At 48.6% G+C, this 16,121-nt stretch overlaps 10 protein-coding genes across 10 annotated transcripts; 7 read left to right on the forward strand and 3 right to left on the reverse strand.

Moving 5' to 3' along the window:
* The first annotated feature begins 5 nt into the window (after window positions 1-5).
* V1513DRAFT_443647 (uncharacterized protein) lies at window positions 6-2,311 on the forward strand. The gene is made up of 8 exons (XM_066897849.1): window positions 6-435; window positions 485-577; window positions 628-1,054; window positions 1,110-1,246; window positions 1,299-1,550; window positions 1,601-1,804; window positions 1,861-1,938; window positions 1,998-2,311. Exons 1-8 carry the CDS (start codon window positions 197-199, stop codon window positions 2,182-2,184), a joined length of 1,617 nt encoding a protein of 538 aa, XP_066753847.1. The 5' UTR covers window positions 6-196; the 3' UTR covers window positions 2,185-2,311.
* Window positions 2,312-2,528: 217 nt separating this feature from the next.
* V1513DRAFT_378685 (Alpha/Beta hydrolase protein) lies at window positions 2,529-3,681 on the reverse strand (the record flags this gene model as incomplete). The annotated part of the gene is made up of 3 exons (XM_066894989.1): window positions 2,529-3,146; window positions 3,201-3,347; window positions 3,406-3,681. 3 exons carry the CDS (start codon window positions 3,679-3,681, stop codon window positions 2,529-2,531), a joined length of 1,041 nt encoding a protein of 346 aa, XP_066753848.1.
* Window positions 3,682-4,173: 492 nt separating this feature from the next.
* Window positions 4,174-5,620, forward strand: V1513DRAFT_443656 (RF-1 domain-containing protein). The gene is made up of 3 exons (XM_066897850.1): window positions 4,174-4,521; window positions 4,574-4,592; window positions 4,664-5,620. Exons 1-3 carry the CDS (start codon window positions 4,271-4,273, stop codon window positions 5,144-5,146), a joined length of 753 nt encoding a protein of 250 aa, XP_066753849.1. The 5' UTR covers window positions 4,174-4,270; the 3' UTR covers window positions 5,147-5,620.
* Window positions 5,621-6,027: 407 nt separating this feature from the next.
* V1513DRAFT_478946 (uncharacterized protein) lies at window positions 6,028-6,441 on the forward strand (the record flags this gene model as incomplete). The annotated part of the gene is made up of 2 exons (XM_066900289.1): window positions 6,028-6,206; window positions 6,263-6,441. The coding sequence occupies exons 1-2, from the start codon at window positions 6,119-6,121 to the stop codon at window positions 6,439-6,441; spliced, it is 267 nt and encodes an 88-aa protein (XP_066753850.1). The 5' UTR covers window positions 6,028-6,118.
* Window positions 6,442-6,469: 28 nt separating this feature from the next.
* V1513DRAFT_464071 (pseudouridine synthase) lies at window positions 6,470-8,632 on the reverse strand. The gene is made up of 5 exons (XM_066899990.1): window positions 8,119-8,632; window positions 8,043-8,064; window positions 7,910-7,976; window positions 7,798-7,850; window positions 6,470-7,742 (listed from the first exon to the last, which is right to left on the reverse strand). The coding sequence occupies exons 1-5, from the start codon at window positions 8,240-8,242 to the stop codon at window positions 6,593-6,595; spliced, it is 1,416 nt and encodes a 471-aa protein (XP_066753851.1). The 5' UTR covers window positions 8,243-8,632; the 3' UTR covers window positions 6,470-6,592.
* Window positions 8,475-11,259, forward strand: V1513DRAFT_443662 (uncharacterized protein). The gene is made up of 3 exons (XM_066897851.1): window positions 8,475-8,583; window positions 8,693-9,590; window positions 9,642-11,259. The coding sequence occupies exons 2-3, from the start codon at window positions 8,933-8,935 to the stop codon at window positions 11,093-11,095; spliced, it is 2,112 nt and encodes a 703-aa protein (XP_066753852.1). The 5' UTR covers window positions 8,475-8,583; window positions 8,693-8,932; the 3' UTR covers window positions 11,096-11,259.
* On the reverse strand, window positions 11,220-12,238 carry V1513DRAFT_413993 (uncharacterized protein; the record flags this gene model as incomplete). Its single annotated transcript, XM_066895780.1, has 2 exons — window positions 11,220-11,346; window positions 11,464-12,238. The coding sequence occupies 2 exons, from the start codon at window positions 12,236-12,238 to the stop codon at window positions 11,291-11,293; spliced, it is 831 nt and encodes a 276-aa protein (XP_066753853.1). The 3' UTR covers window positions 11,220-11,290.
* A 388-nt stretch (window positions 12,239-12,626) lies between these two features.
* V1513DRAFT_424928 (uncharacterized protein) lies at window positions 12,627-13,310 on the forward strand (the record flags this gene model as incomplete). Its single annotated transcript, XM_066896102.1, has 1 exon — window positions 12,627-13,310. The coding sequence occupies one exon, from the start codon at window positions 12,627-12,629 to the stop codon at window positions 13,308-13,310; it is 684 nt and encodes a 227-aa protein (XP_066753854.1).
* On the forward strand, window positions 13,147-15,969 carry V1513DRAFT_47362 (uncharacterized protein). The gene is made up of 3 exons (XM_066900179.1): window positions 13,147-13,220; window positions 13,295-13,400; window positions 13,453-15,969. Exon 3 carries the CDS (start codon window positions 13,636-13,638, stop codon window positions 15,763-15,765), a length of 2,130 nt encoding a protein of 709 aa, XP_066753855.1. The 5' UTR covers window positions 13,147-13,220; window positions 13,295-13,400; window positions 13,453-13,635; the 3' UTR covers window positions 15,766-15,969.
* Window positions 13,292-13,516, forward strand: V1513DRAFT_443669 (uncharacterized protein). The gene has a single exon (XM_066897852.1). The coding sequence runs from the start codon at window positions 13,314-13,316 to the stop codon at window positions 13,503-13,505; it is 192 nt and encodes a 63-aa protein (XP_066753856.1). The 5' UTR covers window positions 13,292-13,313; the 3' UTR covers window positions 13,506-13,516.
* Window positions 15,970-16,121: the final 152 nt, after the last annotated feature.

Here is a 16,121-nt window from a genome sequence, read left to right on the forward strand (position 1 = left end):
GATGAATTTGACACAGCTGCAAAATGACGAACTCAATCGCAGTTTGCTTCGTGGTGTGAAGCTGCGCCGGCACAAGTAGCGGGGTAAATAGCGAACGGCGGGTATCGCCTTCAAATATATTACTCCACATCCATTGGAGGTTTTATTTTCTTTCACTTGGGTTTGGAAATAACTTGACATCCTGTGTGAAGGCATCATGTCGTCGAATAGCCAGGAGCGACGGCGTGAGCTCGTCGCGTATATCACGAATTATATAGTGTCGCCGGCGGAGTATCAAGTGATTCTACGCAAAGCCATGAATGTCAATCTGAAGATCCGAGGAATCCAGAAGTCGGAGGTAATGGAGAGTGTGGTGAAGGACATGTTCTCTAGAGTACTTCCTTCTCTAGAGGATGTTACATTTCAGTCGAAGAACTTGAGTGATTTTTATATTTCGTACGTTGATCACTCTTCTGCTGGACGCCGACGCGCTGACGATGAGCAGAATGTGGAGAGTGTCGGCCAGATTATATGCCGGATCATACACCACACTCTCCTTGATTGAATATTCTTTGCATTTGGCAAAGAAAGGGCGGCAGTATGTACTACTTGTCAAACGCTTTTATTTGACGCCTCTAATGTCTGCAGACCGACGCCAGAACTGGTATCTCTAAAACGTACGCGTGCATCCGCGTCTGTAGCCATAATCTTTGCGATGTATCGACTGCTATACAAATTCACAATGTCGCTGCACACAGGTATCGCTTCCGCGGAAGCACGCAAGTTCCGACGGCGCCATCGACGAATTGCCAGGACCTTGCGATCGCCTTACTTTGTGCCGTTCACTTCCGGTATTCTGTCAGGTTCATTTTTGTACTTGCATCCCGCCGGAAAGTTCCGCTCATACGTTGCATTCTATTGTGCGACTCTCGCGGTGGAATACATGTTCAATTATGTGACTATTAAGAAGCAGTTTGCGTTCCTGAGGGAGCAAGTTGGTGTTTGGATTCTGTTCCCGTTCTCTATGGCTCAACTGTTATACACGTTCACTTATGATCCTGACTGTTGCAATAACGTACGCAATTTTCTTGTTTTGTCCGATAGTTGAAATGCTAACTTCGATGCATTAGACCTTTAAAAACCTGATGATGAAATTTGCGCCAAATTACATCCTCCTGAGACCTGCAAATTATCCTGAGGACTTGTCCTGGCCTACTCCGGTGGAGATCCTAGACAGCATGAAGAATATTACTCTTGAACGATACCCGTACGTATATTTGTATCAGATCCCTTCAGGCTCGGAATTAACATGACGGCAGGCCGTTTAATTCGCCAATTTTGTATCCAGACTCTTATGCTCTCCCTTCTAATTTCCGTTTGATTGATTCGATTGTTTCACAAGCACATCCGGGAATCGAACATCTCTCCTGTGCGTTGATGCACCCTTATGAAGAATCATGTTTCCGCAATTTCGCGAAGTCGTCGGTTCCCCAGTTTGGTCAATTCGCGAAATATAGTGGTGGAATATATGCGCTTCTTTCCCTGTTCTCATACAAGAAATTTAAATTCAAGTATGTTTACACGACATTGCTATTCATACTCACTAACGACCTACAAACAGCACGAAAGAAGAAACCTTGGCTGTGCTAAAGAGTTTCCTCCGTACAAACACGTTTCTGACGATGACAACCGCAACAGCCTGGACGGGACTCTGTGCATCGCAATACATTTTGCCAAACAAGTTAATTCCGCAGTATCGTATTAAAGTCATTGGTTTCTTGGCTGGTTTATGGGCATTTATTGATATGAGCAATGGACAGGCGAAGTAAGTCCGAGAATTGATTCGAGAAGTACGGTTACTGGTACTGACGTTAGTGAAAGATATATCCCTGTTGCCCGTATGGCATTTGAGTCGTACTGGAAGACGCTGGTGAAACACAGGAAAATCCGCACGATCCCGTAAGTCTCCATCCGAGGTCTACGATTGTAACGAAATGCTCTAACTTTTTTTTATCCAGCCACGGCGATGTACTTGTCTTTGCCGTCAGTCTTGCTCTCATCATGACAGTCTACGATAAAGCGCCTCAAGCGATCGAAAGCGATTGGGTCAAGAAATTTATCGCCGGCCTCAGTGGCAGGGAACCTGTTGAAATCCCAGTATCAGTGCCGCCGACGCCATTCGTCGAGAGGAAGCTTGAGAAGTAAAGTGTATGATGTTCCTTATTATTGCTATGTGACTTTGTGCAATGCCGTCGTCCAATACGTCGATTTATATATTTCAAAACATTATCAATAATTAGCGCAGATAATCAAGATTAGTAACAAGATAACCCCAAATTCTATAAATGCCAGATGCGTGAATTCAACACAAATACCAAAAATAAATAACCAGAAAAAAAATTACATAAGTGCACTCACTATATGCCACACCCTACTTCTATCATGAACACCGAAATATACAACCACAACGACAAAATATGAATGCGCCTATCCAAATACCCAAAATTGCTAGAAAAAGATCCTAACAAAATACAAACAAAGCCGTTATTTCACACAAAGTTCCAATCGTAGCAATCCTGGCAATTCGTCGGCGCCACACAATTAGGGGTCGTGTTATAAGACAGCATCATGTCAATGATCGGCCGTATTCTGTGGTTTGAGATCGATATATGCCATCTCTTGTCATTGACAGTATCATAGATACATTCTAAGCCCGCATGACACTGCGTCTCCATCGCGTACCCGCCTAACCAGCATACAGATGTCGGACCATTGCAGACGCCCATGAAGATTGGATCTGCGGTGTTGCCGATATGCCAGATTGTTGTCTCGTTAAGCGGGATAGGTGGGAATGGGAGATGTAGTCGCTGCGCCGCAAGTTGCTCGCCAGGAGACTCGAATGCAATGGTGGGAAGACCGTATGTGCGACCCAATAGAGCGCTCATTGCACCGCCTAATGAGTGGCCGGTGACCCAAATATTGGCAGTCGGGTAGAGCGAGGTCGTATTTCGATATATATCGAGTGTCGCTCTGTAATACTTATCCTCCGCGTAAAGAGCGCCTTCTAGGCAGGATTGGCTGCAAGTGTAGGATTTCTCGTAACAATCGCAGACCGTGCTCCAAAGGTAGCTTATTCGCGCACAGCAGCAAGAAAATAACAAGTTGTCCTAGTTCACGCATTAGTACTTGCTCAACTCGGGATTTGACAAAGACTACCATACGTTAACTTTGTCGTTGGACACGGTATCGCCGTCGCTGTGGAATAATGCAGCACTGGTGCCCTTGATGGCGATGATGACAGTTGTATTGGTTTCGTCAACAAATACGTGGCCACGCAAACCGTTCGAATCCCAACCGAATCCGCCAGTCTATCGGTATGGTCAACATTGCCTCGCATTCCACTTGACATAAATAAAAAGGACTAACTTCGTTGTAAGGCAATCCCACATCAACCCAATCCGCGCCTTCCGGAACCTCAACGTACGCATCCGCAGTTATCTTCGCAAACTCAACTAACGTATCCCGGTCCGTAATATCAGGAACCATGATATCCTCGTGCATCCAATCAAAATCAATTGCGACGGCACCTTTGGTCCTGGCGTAATGAAGATACGACTCGATGAAATCCGGATCTCGCTCTGACATCCGAGTAACCGTCTTCAACTGCGACAAGACGTGAAACGACCGTCTTCCCGACGCCATCCGGTACGATGGGCCAACATCCTTCCGCATGTGCAACTTTGCATATTCTTCCGTGCCGTGGTGGAAGATATGTCGCAGAGTGAATCCACTAGCGTACTTTTCTTCGTCATGGCTTATCGGCGAGGGAATCATGGGCTTACCGCTAAACGGCAACTGTATGCCGCTAACGACACCCACCAACAGCAAAACGAGACCTAATAACATCGTTATGTATGGCAGGATTACGGATGATCGTTCACTTGTTGTGACACGAAAATCGTGGACAGCTGCTAGACCGTGCCAACTGCTGTTCAGCGCTTCACCAACTCCCTTTTTTTTGGCTAATCATCTGACGGTTGCTCTCCACGCAAACTGCATATTCGCGGCAACGAATTTACGAATAAGGTTTCAAGTCTAGAACCGTATGTGCTGAACCTTGACCGCAAGTGCGTTGCGCATTTGCTCTGCGATAAGTCAAAACATATAACCCTGACCCAACATAGTTTTGTGTGACTGATTTGTTGCAACGTTTCGCAGTTTCTTCAAGGCCGGCCTTTTTTTTTCTTAAAACTTTCCAGAGTACAACCATTATGCTAGGATTATTGGGTCAATGATTATTTCTATAATTGCGTGGCCTGCCACTCTCGTCAGCGTGAAATCTGCGTCGAAACCACTCTTACTCTGCTTCACTAACAGATGGGTGACATCGCACAACGGCAATTCCCACTTAAGATTTGCGGGAATAATACAACACAATAAGCAAACATTTTCTTCTACGACGCTGAGGTGTAAGAAGAATGCTTTACCTCCGCGGACTACGATTCCTGAAGACGAGATTGAAGAAGTGTTTATTAAGGGCGGGTAAGTACCATGGTGCTCTGCTGAGATCTAGTATTGGTCTAACCACGCACAGAGGAAAGGGGGGCCAGAAGGCAAGTACCCTAAAATCTTAATCTGGACGAATATATGTGTTCGGAATTGCCAGAATTAATCTGCGACATAGATCAACAAGACGAACAGTAAAGTGCAGCTTCGACACATCCCGACGGGATTTGTCGTATCGTCGCAAGCCACGAGATCGCGCGAACAGAATCGGAAATTGGCACGAATTGAATTAGCGGAAGAACTGGAATATCTGCGGGATCCTGAGAATAGCCGGCGCGGGCAGAAAATAAAGCAATTGCAGAAGAAAAAGGCACAGCAGCGGAAAAAGGCAATTCGACGGGATAAAGAGCGGCACGTCGGCTTGATTGACGAGGTGAAATCGTCTTTGGACGAGCTTTATGGTGAGGTATTACTGCAAGCCACGGTTAAAGAACAGAAACATCTGGGGCCTGGCACTCCCGAGAAGAATTCGGCCGGCTCAGAAGTAACATTGACAAGTGCGGTACCCGAGGATATGAAGGACGCGGCGGAGCTTGAAGTAAAGTGCAATCTGATGCGACGGAAGGATAATAAGAGTCGTGATGACAATGGCCGAAAATGATAAATGTACAGAGTTTGGTCTAAGAACGCATTGATCTCCTATTGCGATTCAAGCCGTGTGTAGAACTCAAGATGTCCTTGTGTCGCGACAAGGCAGCCATCTATTATTTACCATTACATATTTGTAGGCAATGGGCGAGAGGCTGCGAGGGATTTGGATTCGGGTATGGCCGGCAATGGCGGGAAAAGTGTATTCTGTGATAAAGTTTAAAGCTGAAAGGCCAATCAATCACTTTGTAAGCCGCACTTCAGTATGGACAGCATAAGTCAAAAACAGTTTTGGTGAGCCGGAGTTTCCCACCGCGTGCGAACGTTTTGTACAACCTACTGTACTCTGACCAATCATATTTGTGGACCACGCAGATATTGAAATATCAGATAACAAGTTAGTGTTTGCCGGCAGTCAAAACAAACGCGGTGTAAACAAAGCTAAGATTGTTACGACGTTTTGAATTAAAGAAGTTAAAGTAGTGCCCTATACCTGTTGCGGCTTAGGCTTATGCACCCCTGAGCTAGAGTTGCAATGACGTAGCCCGCCCGTTCCGAAATGGTTCAGAAAGAAGCTCCCGACCAACATATTTGCAGTCAATTATTTCACTTCATTCGCTAATACATTACCCATGCTCGGAAGGATATACCGAGAACACTTCCTGGCACACGTACCTATACCGGTCGTTCATATACAAACCTGCTAGTGTGATAGTCATCACCAGTCGCATGAATATTCTTGGGCGCTATATGTCCGCGCGCTGCGTGAATGTTTGCGCATAAGTCATTTTTCTTCCATCCCGGGCCCTCCGAATTGTCCGCGGACAAGCTCCGCATATGCTCTGTTGCGGACTTAATGTTTTCGATTCTCTGCTATACCTCTCTGGGTCTACAATCGTGTCTCCCTCGCGCTTCCTCTTCTTCTACCATCTACTCGTCGTCTAACAATTTGTTCAACCGCATAATAAATTGCTCTTTGCATTCTATGGGGACATTTATCAAGAAATGGAAGTACCGCTATGACGTTACATTGCCGCTCTACGTTATGACGCGCACGGAGCAGCTCATCCTCAGTAGTTTGCCAAAAGATCACAAAGGTTCTGGCTATCCGATGCTAATGGTTTGTTAGATTCGTTTTTCTTCATTGGCTTCGTGCTCCTCGCTACTGCCGTTTATAAATACACTCCCGTCCAGATACAGCTCGTGGTCAAACGTGCGTACTACTACTACAGCGGAGTGGATACTTCTTTCTGCCAAGGTAATGCCACTGTCTCTTCCTCGTTCCCAGCTGTTGGTTTGTCGGCCTAATGATTTGCTTGGCGGTTCATATACTTTGTACAGTCAATACATATTACATTTCAAAGTACTAATGGAACAAGCGCTTTGCATTAACTAATAAAACAAACTTTTAAACCAAAAAAACGCAATTAACTCTTACACAACCCTTCCCCGGCCCAGATTACTCTTTCTTCTTTTTCTTTTTCTTCTTCTCGCCGCTCTCGTCATCCGCTTTCCTCTTCTTCTTCTTTTTCTTCTCCGGGGACTCCTCGCCATCGTCTTTCTTAGCTTCCTCTTCGTCTTCGCCCGTCTTCTCCTCCTTGATCTTCTCCGTCACTGGCTCAGGCTTGGCTTCCTCCATCTTAATGTCTTCTACTGCCTCATTATCTGCCTTGACAGCATGTCCGTTAACCGACAAGTCAACATAGGCATTCTTCCACGCCACAGGCGTGGCGTCGGTCGTTCGGCCGTACTTATCGAGTTTTCCTTCCGTCTTGAGCTTCTTCTTCTCGATGGCGACAGGGCCTAGACCCCACCGTCTAGGGTACGTATCACGCTCCATGATGCAGCGCTTGACCTTCGCGACTACGCCGTGATCGCAAGTCGACAGTTCGACAGTAGACATCTGCGCAATACCGAGCGCAATAGCCTCGCCCTTGGTCGTCATGAGCACGACCTCCTCGTTGACCTCGATACCGGCCTCGTATCTGAGTAGACCGGGAATCATGAGCTTAGCGCCATAGCACACCGCATTGACCGCGCTGTCCTTGACGACGATGCGTTTGTACGTCACAAGGAGCGATTCAAGCGGTCGGATGACCCTTCTAAGGTATGATTCGTCCCGATTGTTGTCATACACCCACTGCGCGTCCAAAACGTCGTGGAGCGTAACCAAGTTGTCTTCCTCGCCCATCGCACCAGATCGCACGCGTCGCAGCTCCTGCATATGTCCACCGACGCCGAGCAGCAAGCCCAAGTGCACGCAGAGCGTCCGAATGTATGTTCCCGCCTCGCAACTAACCCAGAATACCCCCAACTTGCGATCATTGTCAAACTCAATCAATTTTGATTCGTGGATAGTTCTAATACGGAGTTGCCGTTTGACAGCAGAGATCAGTGGAGGACGCTGGAATAATGCACCTGTGAGCGTCTCAAGCTGGCGCACGAGCAGTTTCTCGTCCTCGATGCTGTCGTGTAGACGTAAGACGCAGACGTACTCTTTACCTGCGCCTTGCTGGGACTTCACTAATCGGGTTGCGCGGTCGACGCAGACTATAAGACATCCAGTGACTTTCGGGTCCAACGTACCACTGTGACCTGTCTTCTCGACTCTGTACGAAGGTTAGACGACGAGTTCCTAGGGCACACGAGGATAAAACTGAATACCTCAAAATTCTCTTAACCCATGCGACAACCTCATGACTGCTAGGATTGCTAGGCTAAATGATTCGTTAACCGTCGTTACGATCGCATCAAAATCTGTCCTAGTAAGGCATACCTTATCCAAGTTAATGACACCGCTGCTAATATAACTCTTGATATCTCGCTTCAAAGGTGTGCTCCCACTGCACGAATAATTCATTAGCCAATGCCCGCAATCTGTCTAATATCTCAACACAAAAAGCGCGTACTTTGGAATAGGTGTGTAATGACCTAAAGTCGTTAACATCAATCACTTAAATCCGTCGACCCATAGTTTACGCATACCTGTCCTAACAATCAACTTGTCATAATTTTTCAGCAATAATGGCCATGTCGAAGTATCAACATTTGACCCAACATTCTCCGGCTTAATTAGAAAATCCCCGGAATCACTCGCTGTAGCCGCCATATTGTCGTTTATTTGGATCGACAATTAAATACGACGTATAATCGTAAGTGCAGACTGCGGTGAAATAATTGGCTTTCGAAAAATTTTATGACGAAAGTTTTTCTAGACATCTAGAGTAGGAGACCCTAACCTACGTCGTCAGACGGCTGGTACGAGACCCTCGTCCATTACGAAAGTGCAAGCCGCGTATCTCAGTTATGGCAGTCCATAGTAATATGTTCCGGCAGATGATTTAAAAAAAAGAGCCCACTGCTTATCGACAAACTTTTTGTACTGATTTCGCTACGTCTCACGGCAGATATTAGTAGCCTCCGGAGGCTATCTGACTTACGAGACTCAGGGTGAAGTCCATTTTTTCTTTGACGCTGGTATGGACGGTGATCGGGTGGCTGGTGTGGGGAAAAGTATACCGGGACGCTGACGAGGACCCGTGCTAATTAAATTTTCCAGAGCAAGAAATCTCGTTATTCACTCCAATCCTCAACAAGAAAAACTCTATTGGTAGAGGTGTGGATATTCAAACTGATCTGCATCGGAACCTTCAGTTTCACATAATTTTCGGATCAGTAGTGCATACCGAGGGCGTGGACGGTTGGACGATCCGTCGGAAGATTTGACAGACTCAGATACATTGGCCGTCAATTCGTACACAGGGTCCTTGCGACCCTTTCCTTAGTACTAAACTAATCAATGATTAGTCGATGCCGGAAACAGTTGATTCAGCGTTTTGGTCGGCTTGAAGGAGTGCCGGCCAGATTGGCGTCGCGCGGGATTCAAACTCGAACAGACTTGCAGCCTGTCAGCAGCCGTGTGGCGACAGCGAAGATACCGGCTCGATTCGATTCTACGCCGCTGTTGACGCGGGTTGAATTTAAGGAGGTATTTGCAAGGTGCCGGATGCAGCAGCTACCGTCACGGTCCTTTTCGATAAACAGGAGAGTTGAGAACAAAATAGATGACAGGCAATCGCCAGATTCGGCCACTCAAGATCAACATAAGCCGGCAGTCGAAGGCCAGAAGACACTCTCGAACGGCCAGTCTAAATCCGGACACAAAACCGACGAGTCATCCAAAACTGAATCAGCCTATGAAAGTTGGGGCAGCACTGTCTCGCGTCATCTTCACCGGCCGACCAAAGAAGAACTTTTGAAAGCAGCCACGGGCGCATTTGATCGACTACGGATCCGGTTCAAGTGGACACTGATTCGACAAGTTAGACCGTTTAATATGGATGACATGTCTGCATTTTTTTCGTGGTTGATTGTCGGGAATGTGTTGTGGGTGATTCTCGGAACAACTACGTTTTTCTCTTTGGTGATTCTCACTGCGAACACGGTGTTCGCTCAGGGTGAGTTGTCATGTATTTTTTAAAGCGATATAGTTGAGCTGACGAGTGTAGAAACTTTGGCTAGGATGATTGGAAATTATCTGACCAAAGAAACGGGAATCACGGTCGTATTCGAGAGCGCTATTGTACCGCATTGGAACGACGGGGTGATAGCGTTTCGAAACGTGTTCGTGTCCCGGCGCCCAGGCAAGAACAGCAACCGAGTGACAAAAGGCTCGCCAGAGACGGCCGCGGCAGCAGCAGCGGCTGCCGCAGCATCTTCTGCGAATGAGGGCAAGGAAATAATACCAGCGATCGACGAAGATATTGATGACGGGAATTACACGCAATTTGATTTGACGGTGGACTCTATCAATGTGACACTGTCGTTCCGAAAATGGATGAACGGCAAGGGAATATTGAAGGATGTTGAGGTCAAGGGCATCCGCGGGCTGGTCGATCGAACGCATGTGCAATGGATCCCGAACGTGGATCCGCGTTCATACAAAAGAGAGCACCGGCCAGGCGACTTTGAGATTGACCATTTCGTGCTCGAAGACTCTCTTGTGACCGTCTTGCAGCCGGACGGCTTCCGACCGTTCCAGATCAGTATGTTTTCATGCGACTTGCCGCAGTTGCGCAAGCAGTGGCTTTTCTACGATTTTCTGTGCGCGAATCATATGTCTGGTTCGTACGACGACTCGTTGTTTACGATTCACCCACGGCAGTTGCCGAGTAATGCGAACTTCGGCGACGACGATCGACATCGGTCAACGCAGCCCAATCCGTGGAAAAAGACATCGCGGCTGCGGATAGATGGCGTGAATATAGACCATTTGAACCGAGGCATAGGTGAGGGTCCGTTTAGTTGGATCACAAGCGGAGACGTGGATATTATTGCGGATATCATGATTCCGTCTGATGACAGTGATGCGATGTTTTCGAAAGTGGTGCACGAGATTGTGGAACGGTGGGAACATACATTGCGGTCGCGGCGGCGAAACAGGGATAAGCCTATGGATGAGGAGGATGACAAGGATCCGCAGGATAAGTGGTTGTTGAAGAAACTGTTCCATAGATTGAAGAATTGGAATAAGATTGACCTGGATGATGTGATGGCGATTCCGAGCAGTAACCTCATTGCGAAGAAAGATCCGGAAAAGTACGTCGTGTTTGATCTGCGCGTTCAACTGAACAATGTGCGGGCTGCCGTGCCGCTGCTTGCGCCGGAATTGTCGTACATTAACAACGCGCTGGTGCGCCCGATAGTGGCATATATCAATAGCCGCAACACGTACATTCCGATCAACTGTCGGGTTGTGAAACGACTGTGTGAATTTGACGGAAGCTGGACCGTTTTCGATAGTGGCCTGATGGACGATCTATCGGCTGAAGTGTACGAGGCGATTGCCGCGAACGTCAAAGACGAGGAGGAACGGTCTCGCCGGATGAGGAAGGTCGGCTTGTGGTCGCTGCAGCTTGCGTTCCAGATTGTTTTGATGAGTATCAGTACCTTGACGATTTGATACAAAAAGTTTTGTAAATGGCATACTTTTGTGTTTTGTATATATTTCGGTCTCTTCTTTCATTGTGATGGCTGGTTGTAAATATTCGATTTTGGCGTACGGATTGTAATTTATAATGTATGTGTACGTGGTGATATAAAAATATATTACAGATGAAGATCCTATATTTACAATGTTGTTTTCTATAACCTCCTATTATCTTACACGGTCTGGTCTGTGGCGATCTCGTTCTTGGTCGCGATATTGACGGTCTCTGTCGCGGCGGTGTCTGTCGTCGCGGTGTCTGTCTTCACGTTGTCTGTCTTCACGTTGTCTGTCTTCGCGGTGTCTGTCTTCGCGGTGTCTGTCGTCGCGGTGTCTGTCTTCACGTTGTCTGTCTTCACGCTGTCTGTCTTCGCGGTGTCTGTCTTCGCGGTGTCTGTCGTCGCGGTGTCTGTCTTCGCGGTGTCTAACTCGTACGTCTTCACCGTGTGGATCGCGTTCTCGATCACGGGTTCTGACTCGACCGTGTTCCGCTGTGTCTCGATGGCGATCTAATTTATTGTCCTTCGCAAGTGAATCCTGCTCGCCTTGGATTTGATCCCACCTTGACTTTCTCTGTACAACTTCGGGGGTAACAAGGCCCCGTTTGTTATCATCAACCATCTTGCCAGCAGGAGCAAACCTGTCATTGTCGGTCTCGCGCAAGTTCTCTTCCGGCAGATATATATTTGACAAAACGTCGTCTAACTTCCAGACATCTGCCAAGTTCGAGCCGTACGCATGTAAGCCACTGATATGGCCAAATACGTCGGTCACAAGTCGCTCGAGCCGTCTGCTGCGATTAAAAACTTGCCTGTCGTTTGCTAGGCGGTAATTGAAGTGCACTTGCTCCGGCGCATCAAACCCCGCTTTGCCGTGCTTCGCATCTAGTAACTTTGCGAGTGCTGTGGCCGGTGTTAATGCAGACGATGATGCGGGAGAAGGGACTGTGAGTGATGAATCAGGGACGCCGAAGGTGTATCGTGGGGGAATGTGCTGTGGGATAGACAGTTCGCGGAGAAGTTGTCTGTCGAGTGAGAATGGCGATGCCTGACGCTGGATGTCGTCATCTGGTGGTGGTGGGGGTCGCGCGGGGCCGATTTCCGGTTGCAAATCGGCCATTTTGACGATATAATAAATTTCGGTAGTGGTGATATCGACAATAATAATAGTACGGTCGCGAAGCCCCTGAAAATCTGTTAGCGGAGCGTAGCCGCGCCACCAGTTCGGCGTTTATTCCGCAACTGCACGAGACAAATCCGGTTCTCGTCTGGTATTGAACATCTACAAGACGTCAAGGATCGTGCAGTCTTCCTTCCAATTTTTATTATTCTTTGAATTCTCATTGTTAACTACACGGCGGAGATTTGCACGGGCGAGTCTCATTACTGATGACGTGGGCTATTGTCGGGATTGTATAGAATTCAGAAACGAAACGTACGGTTGTTTAGTACACGACTACGCATTTGTTTTCGGCAGTGTGTGCTTACGCGCATTTAGGATTGTCACGATGCACCGCGCCAAACGACGGCGGACAACGTTCACGGTCGAAGATGAACATGAGAATCTCGAGGCCGAGGGCACGCATGAGGACGACGTTAATGAATATCCGGGACAGTCTGACGGGTCTGAATACGAGGAGCAGGAGAAGCGGACGCACCGCCATGGACGCCGCAGCCTAATTACGGCGCGAGTGACCCGAGCCACGCGAAGTGCAATGGTACAACAGACAGGCAGGGAAACCGCAGACCGAGATCGAGACCTAGATGGAGATCGCGAGGACGTCGACGATGAGAATGGCGGCGCGAGGAGACGTAGACTGACGGTCTACGACACGGTGGCCGCTGGGCGTCGCACAGTTGGAACGCGGACCGCACAGGCGCTCGCAATGGCCGGTGCGGACGCAGCCATGGGCCGGCGTGTGTATCGTGGAGCGAACACGATGCCGGCCGCAGACGAGGTGCTCGGTAGTCGGGCCGCACGAGTCCTCGGACGAGGATGGGACGAAGGCGAGGAAGTCGCGGAGGATGCGTCGTTCGGAGCAGTTGAACAGGTGCTCGGTGGGCACTACGCGGCACTCGCTGGTCTGCAGTTGCCGCCGAGTGTGAGTTTGTCCAAGTTTAATAGTGTGACTTCCACAAGAACTTTGCATTCACGGGCTAACAAACAGCATCACAGGAACTGGTTTCAGTAATACATGCGCATTGGTCACATCGAGCCGACAGGGTACGAAATGGACACGCAGTTCACGGCGCAATGGACGGATCTGCGCTGGTTGCGATGGGTGAGTGTTGTTGTTGTTATTATTATAGTATTATTACTATTATTATTATTAGTAGTAGTAGGATTATTATTCCCGCTGCTGATGCTGCTGTTTCTGCTTTTATAATTCTATGATATGATGTGCTGTGCTGGTTTATTAAAAATTGCGTTGGCTGACTTTTAAGCAATTCAGGGCTTCTTCTCGAGGCTGCAGTTGATGCCTATGTGGCGGTGCATCGCCGCTACTGACTGTCAGCATGTTTGCACCGCCACGAGAATTTTCGGCGGTCACATGGGGAAAGCGCGTTTGTGGCGCTCATGCACATGACCCGGTCGAACTAAAGCCGGACGCGCGATTGGCCGTCAGGAGCACATGCCACCAAACTTCCCCCAAAAATCGTTTAACTGCCTTCCCACCTTTCTGCGGCCCAGAAAAGAAGGGACTCAATAATACTTCTCCTTTGCCCTCATCTTCTCTTTCCATTTCCTCTCCACCCCTCCAATCTTTCTTCTTTCAAGCTGTACTGTACTCTTCTCACAACACCATCTCCATCTCCCATCATCATCAACATCCTATTCGACACTCGGCAACGATGCCGCCGAAACTAAAGGACCCGTTCCTCTCGCTCGCCGTCGACAACATCTCAAAGCTAGACACCTCCGATGCTGAAAACCTTTTCTCCATCTGGACTGTCTTCTCCAAATGTGCCGAGAACCTCGAAAACGGACGTCGTCTCGAGAACCTGTCCTGGCGGCTCTGGAACCGCGAGGCGTTCGTTACTAACGACGCCGTCCACCGCTCTTCCAAATCCTCCTCATCCAGCTCCCCGTGTCCTGATCTCTCGTCCAGTGTCGAGTCCGCGTCGTCTGACCACCACGCGCAAGCCCCAAAGCCTTCTCGGCCACCGATGCAAAAGTCCAGCACCACCGATAGGTTTCAGAAAGTTATAGAGACTTTTAACATTGCGCAGGACGAACACTGGAAGGCTCTTCGGTCAGAACAACTCGCCCTACAACAGAAACAGAAAAGCCTGATAGAGGCGAATAAGGAAATCGCTGGATCGGCGTTGGTCATGCCCAAGCAGCCATCTGTCGCTGTGCCTGCGCAAAAACCAGTTGCCGTCGATATTCCAATCCAGAAGCAGCCGCTGCCGCGGTCCGCTTACACTTCCGACTCAGAGACCGACTCGGACCGGCACTTGTCTAGAGCAGCACCGTCCTCCACTAGCATCGTACGCGGATTCTCACCTTCTGCAATTTCTGTGCATTCCGTCCGGAGCGAGCTGTTTATTGCGCCACCCCGATCGCAGCCTCAGCCGGTCTCCAAAAACGACAGTGCCGGTGGTTTTGCGGCACGTGTGGCGGCCCGCAACGCCGGAGATAAAAAGAAGATGTTTTTCATAGAATCATCGCCAAGTGAATCAGACGGCTTCGGCGAGAGTGTCTCACCAGCGGGCAACGGCATGGCCACCACCGGCCAGGCGTCGAATTTACGAAGTTCGTTTAGTGGGAAGAAGCCACCGCCAGCCGCCTCTTCCGCATTTAATGGCAAGGGTGGTCACAAGCGAACGTCGTTCCGAGAAGAAGTTGTCACAATTCCCTCATCAGGAGAGATTGAGGACGACGAAGACGACGACATTGAAGATGACGATGAGGATGTGGTTTCCGAAAGCGCGATCGACGACGCTGACTCTGACTGGGACTCCGTTGACGAGAGTGGACCGCCTAGCTTTGACGAGAGCTCGTTCTTCGTACGGGAAGAGAGGCCGATGATTACATCTCGTCCGTCGATGTTGTCGACATTGCTACACACCGAGCCGGAACGAGTGACGTTGGCAACTGTCGGATCGCGGTCTACACCTGCTATTGCTGCCACGTATGCACAACAGAATTCGTCGCGGTCGTCAAAGATCCAGCAGCAGTTATTACAACAGCAGCAAATAGCGTCGTCCCGTCGTGCGTCCGCTACAGTGCACCATAACCAGCCGGCTGTGGGGCCAATTCTAGAGCACCATATGCCGTCCGAAAGTGTCGAGAGGGAAAACCGCTCGTCGAAGTTGACGACGACCACCGAGCCCGTCATTGTGCCAGTAACCGCTTCATCAGCATCGATTGCGTCGAAATCGCAACCACCGTTGTCACCACGCAGTACCCGGCGCAACATGTTAGCTACCGAGCTGTCGGAATCACTACGACGGAACTTACTCTGGGAGCGTCAACAAAAGAACGTGACGGCTGCAGCGCTTCTGAAACGCCGCCACACTTCGCACGACGTTGCCAACCTGACGCATTATCCTGAACCATCTCGCGTCGTGGCTGGAAGCAGCTACGGTGACCGCGCGGAGTTTGACCACACCGAGTTCGGATATCATGCTCGAGGTTGGTAGAGAATCAATTATATTTTGAGATATGACATTATGATTTGAAGGGCGGCGGAGTATCACTTTGGCATCTTTTTACATTGATTTTGCATTGGATATTGGAAATGGGAAGGTATGGGCGAATTTCTACAGTTTGGAATTACTTGTCGTTATTCTCGCGTGAAGCATATTTTAGTCGTGCTTGTGTGATTGAGAATGTGTATTGTTTACTTTGCATTATTATTTCATCAACATGTGCTGGATTTGTGCTGTCTATAGTTGAGTACATATTTTACATAGTTAGCTCTTGTGTTATTATTATTTGTTATTTATTCATGGCGTTGTTTATGTATTATCTTTTGTCGTTGTCGGTTCGTTATTTT

The sequence above is a fragment of the Lipomyces chichibuensis genome, assembly GCF_038497645.1.
Source record: "Lipomyces chichibuensis strain CBS 12929 unplaced genomic scaffold V1513scaffold_13, whole genome shotgun sequence".
Taxonomy (NCBI): Eukaryota; Fungi; Ascomycota; class Lipomycetes; order Lipomycetales; family Lipomycetaceae; genus Lipomyces; species Lipomyces chichibuensis.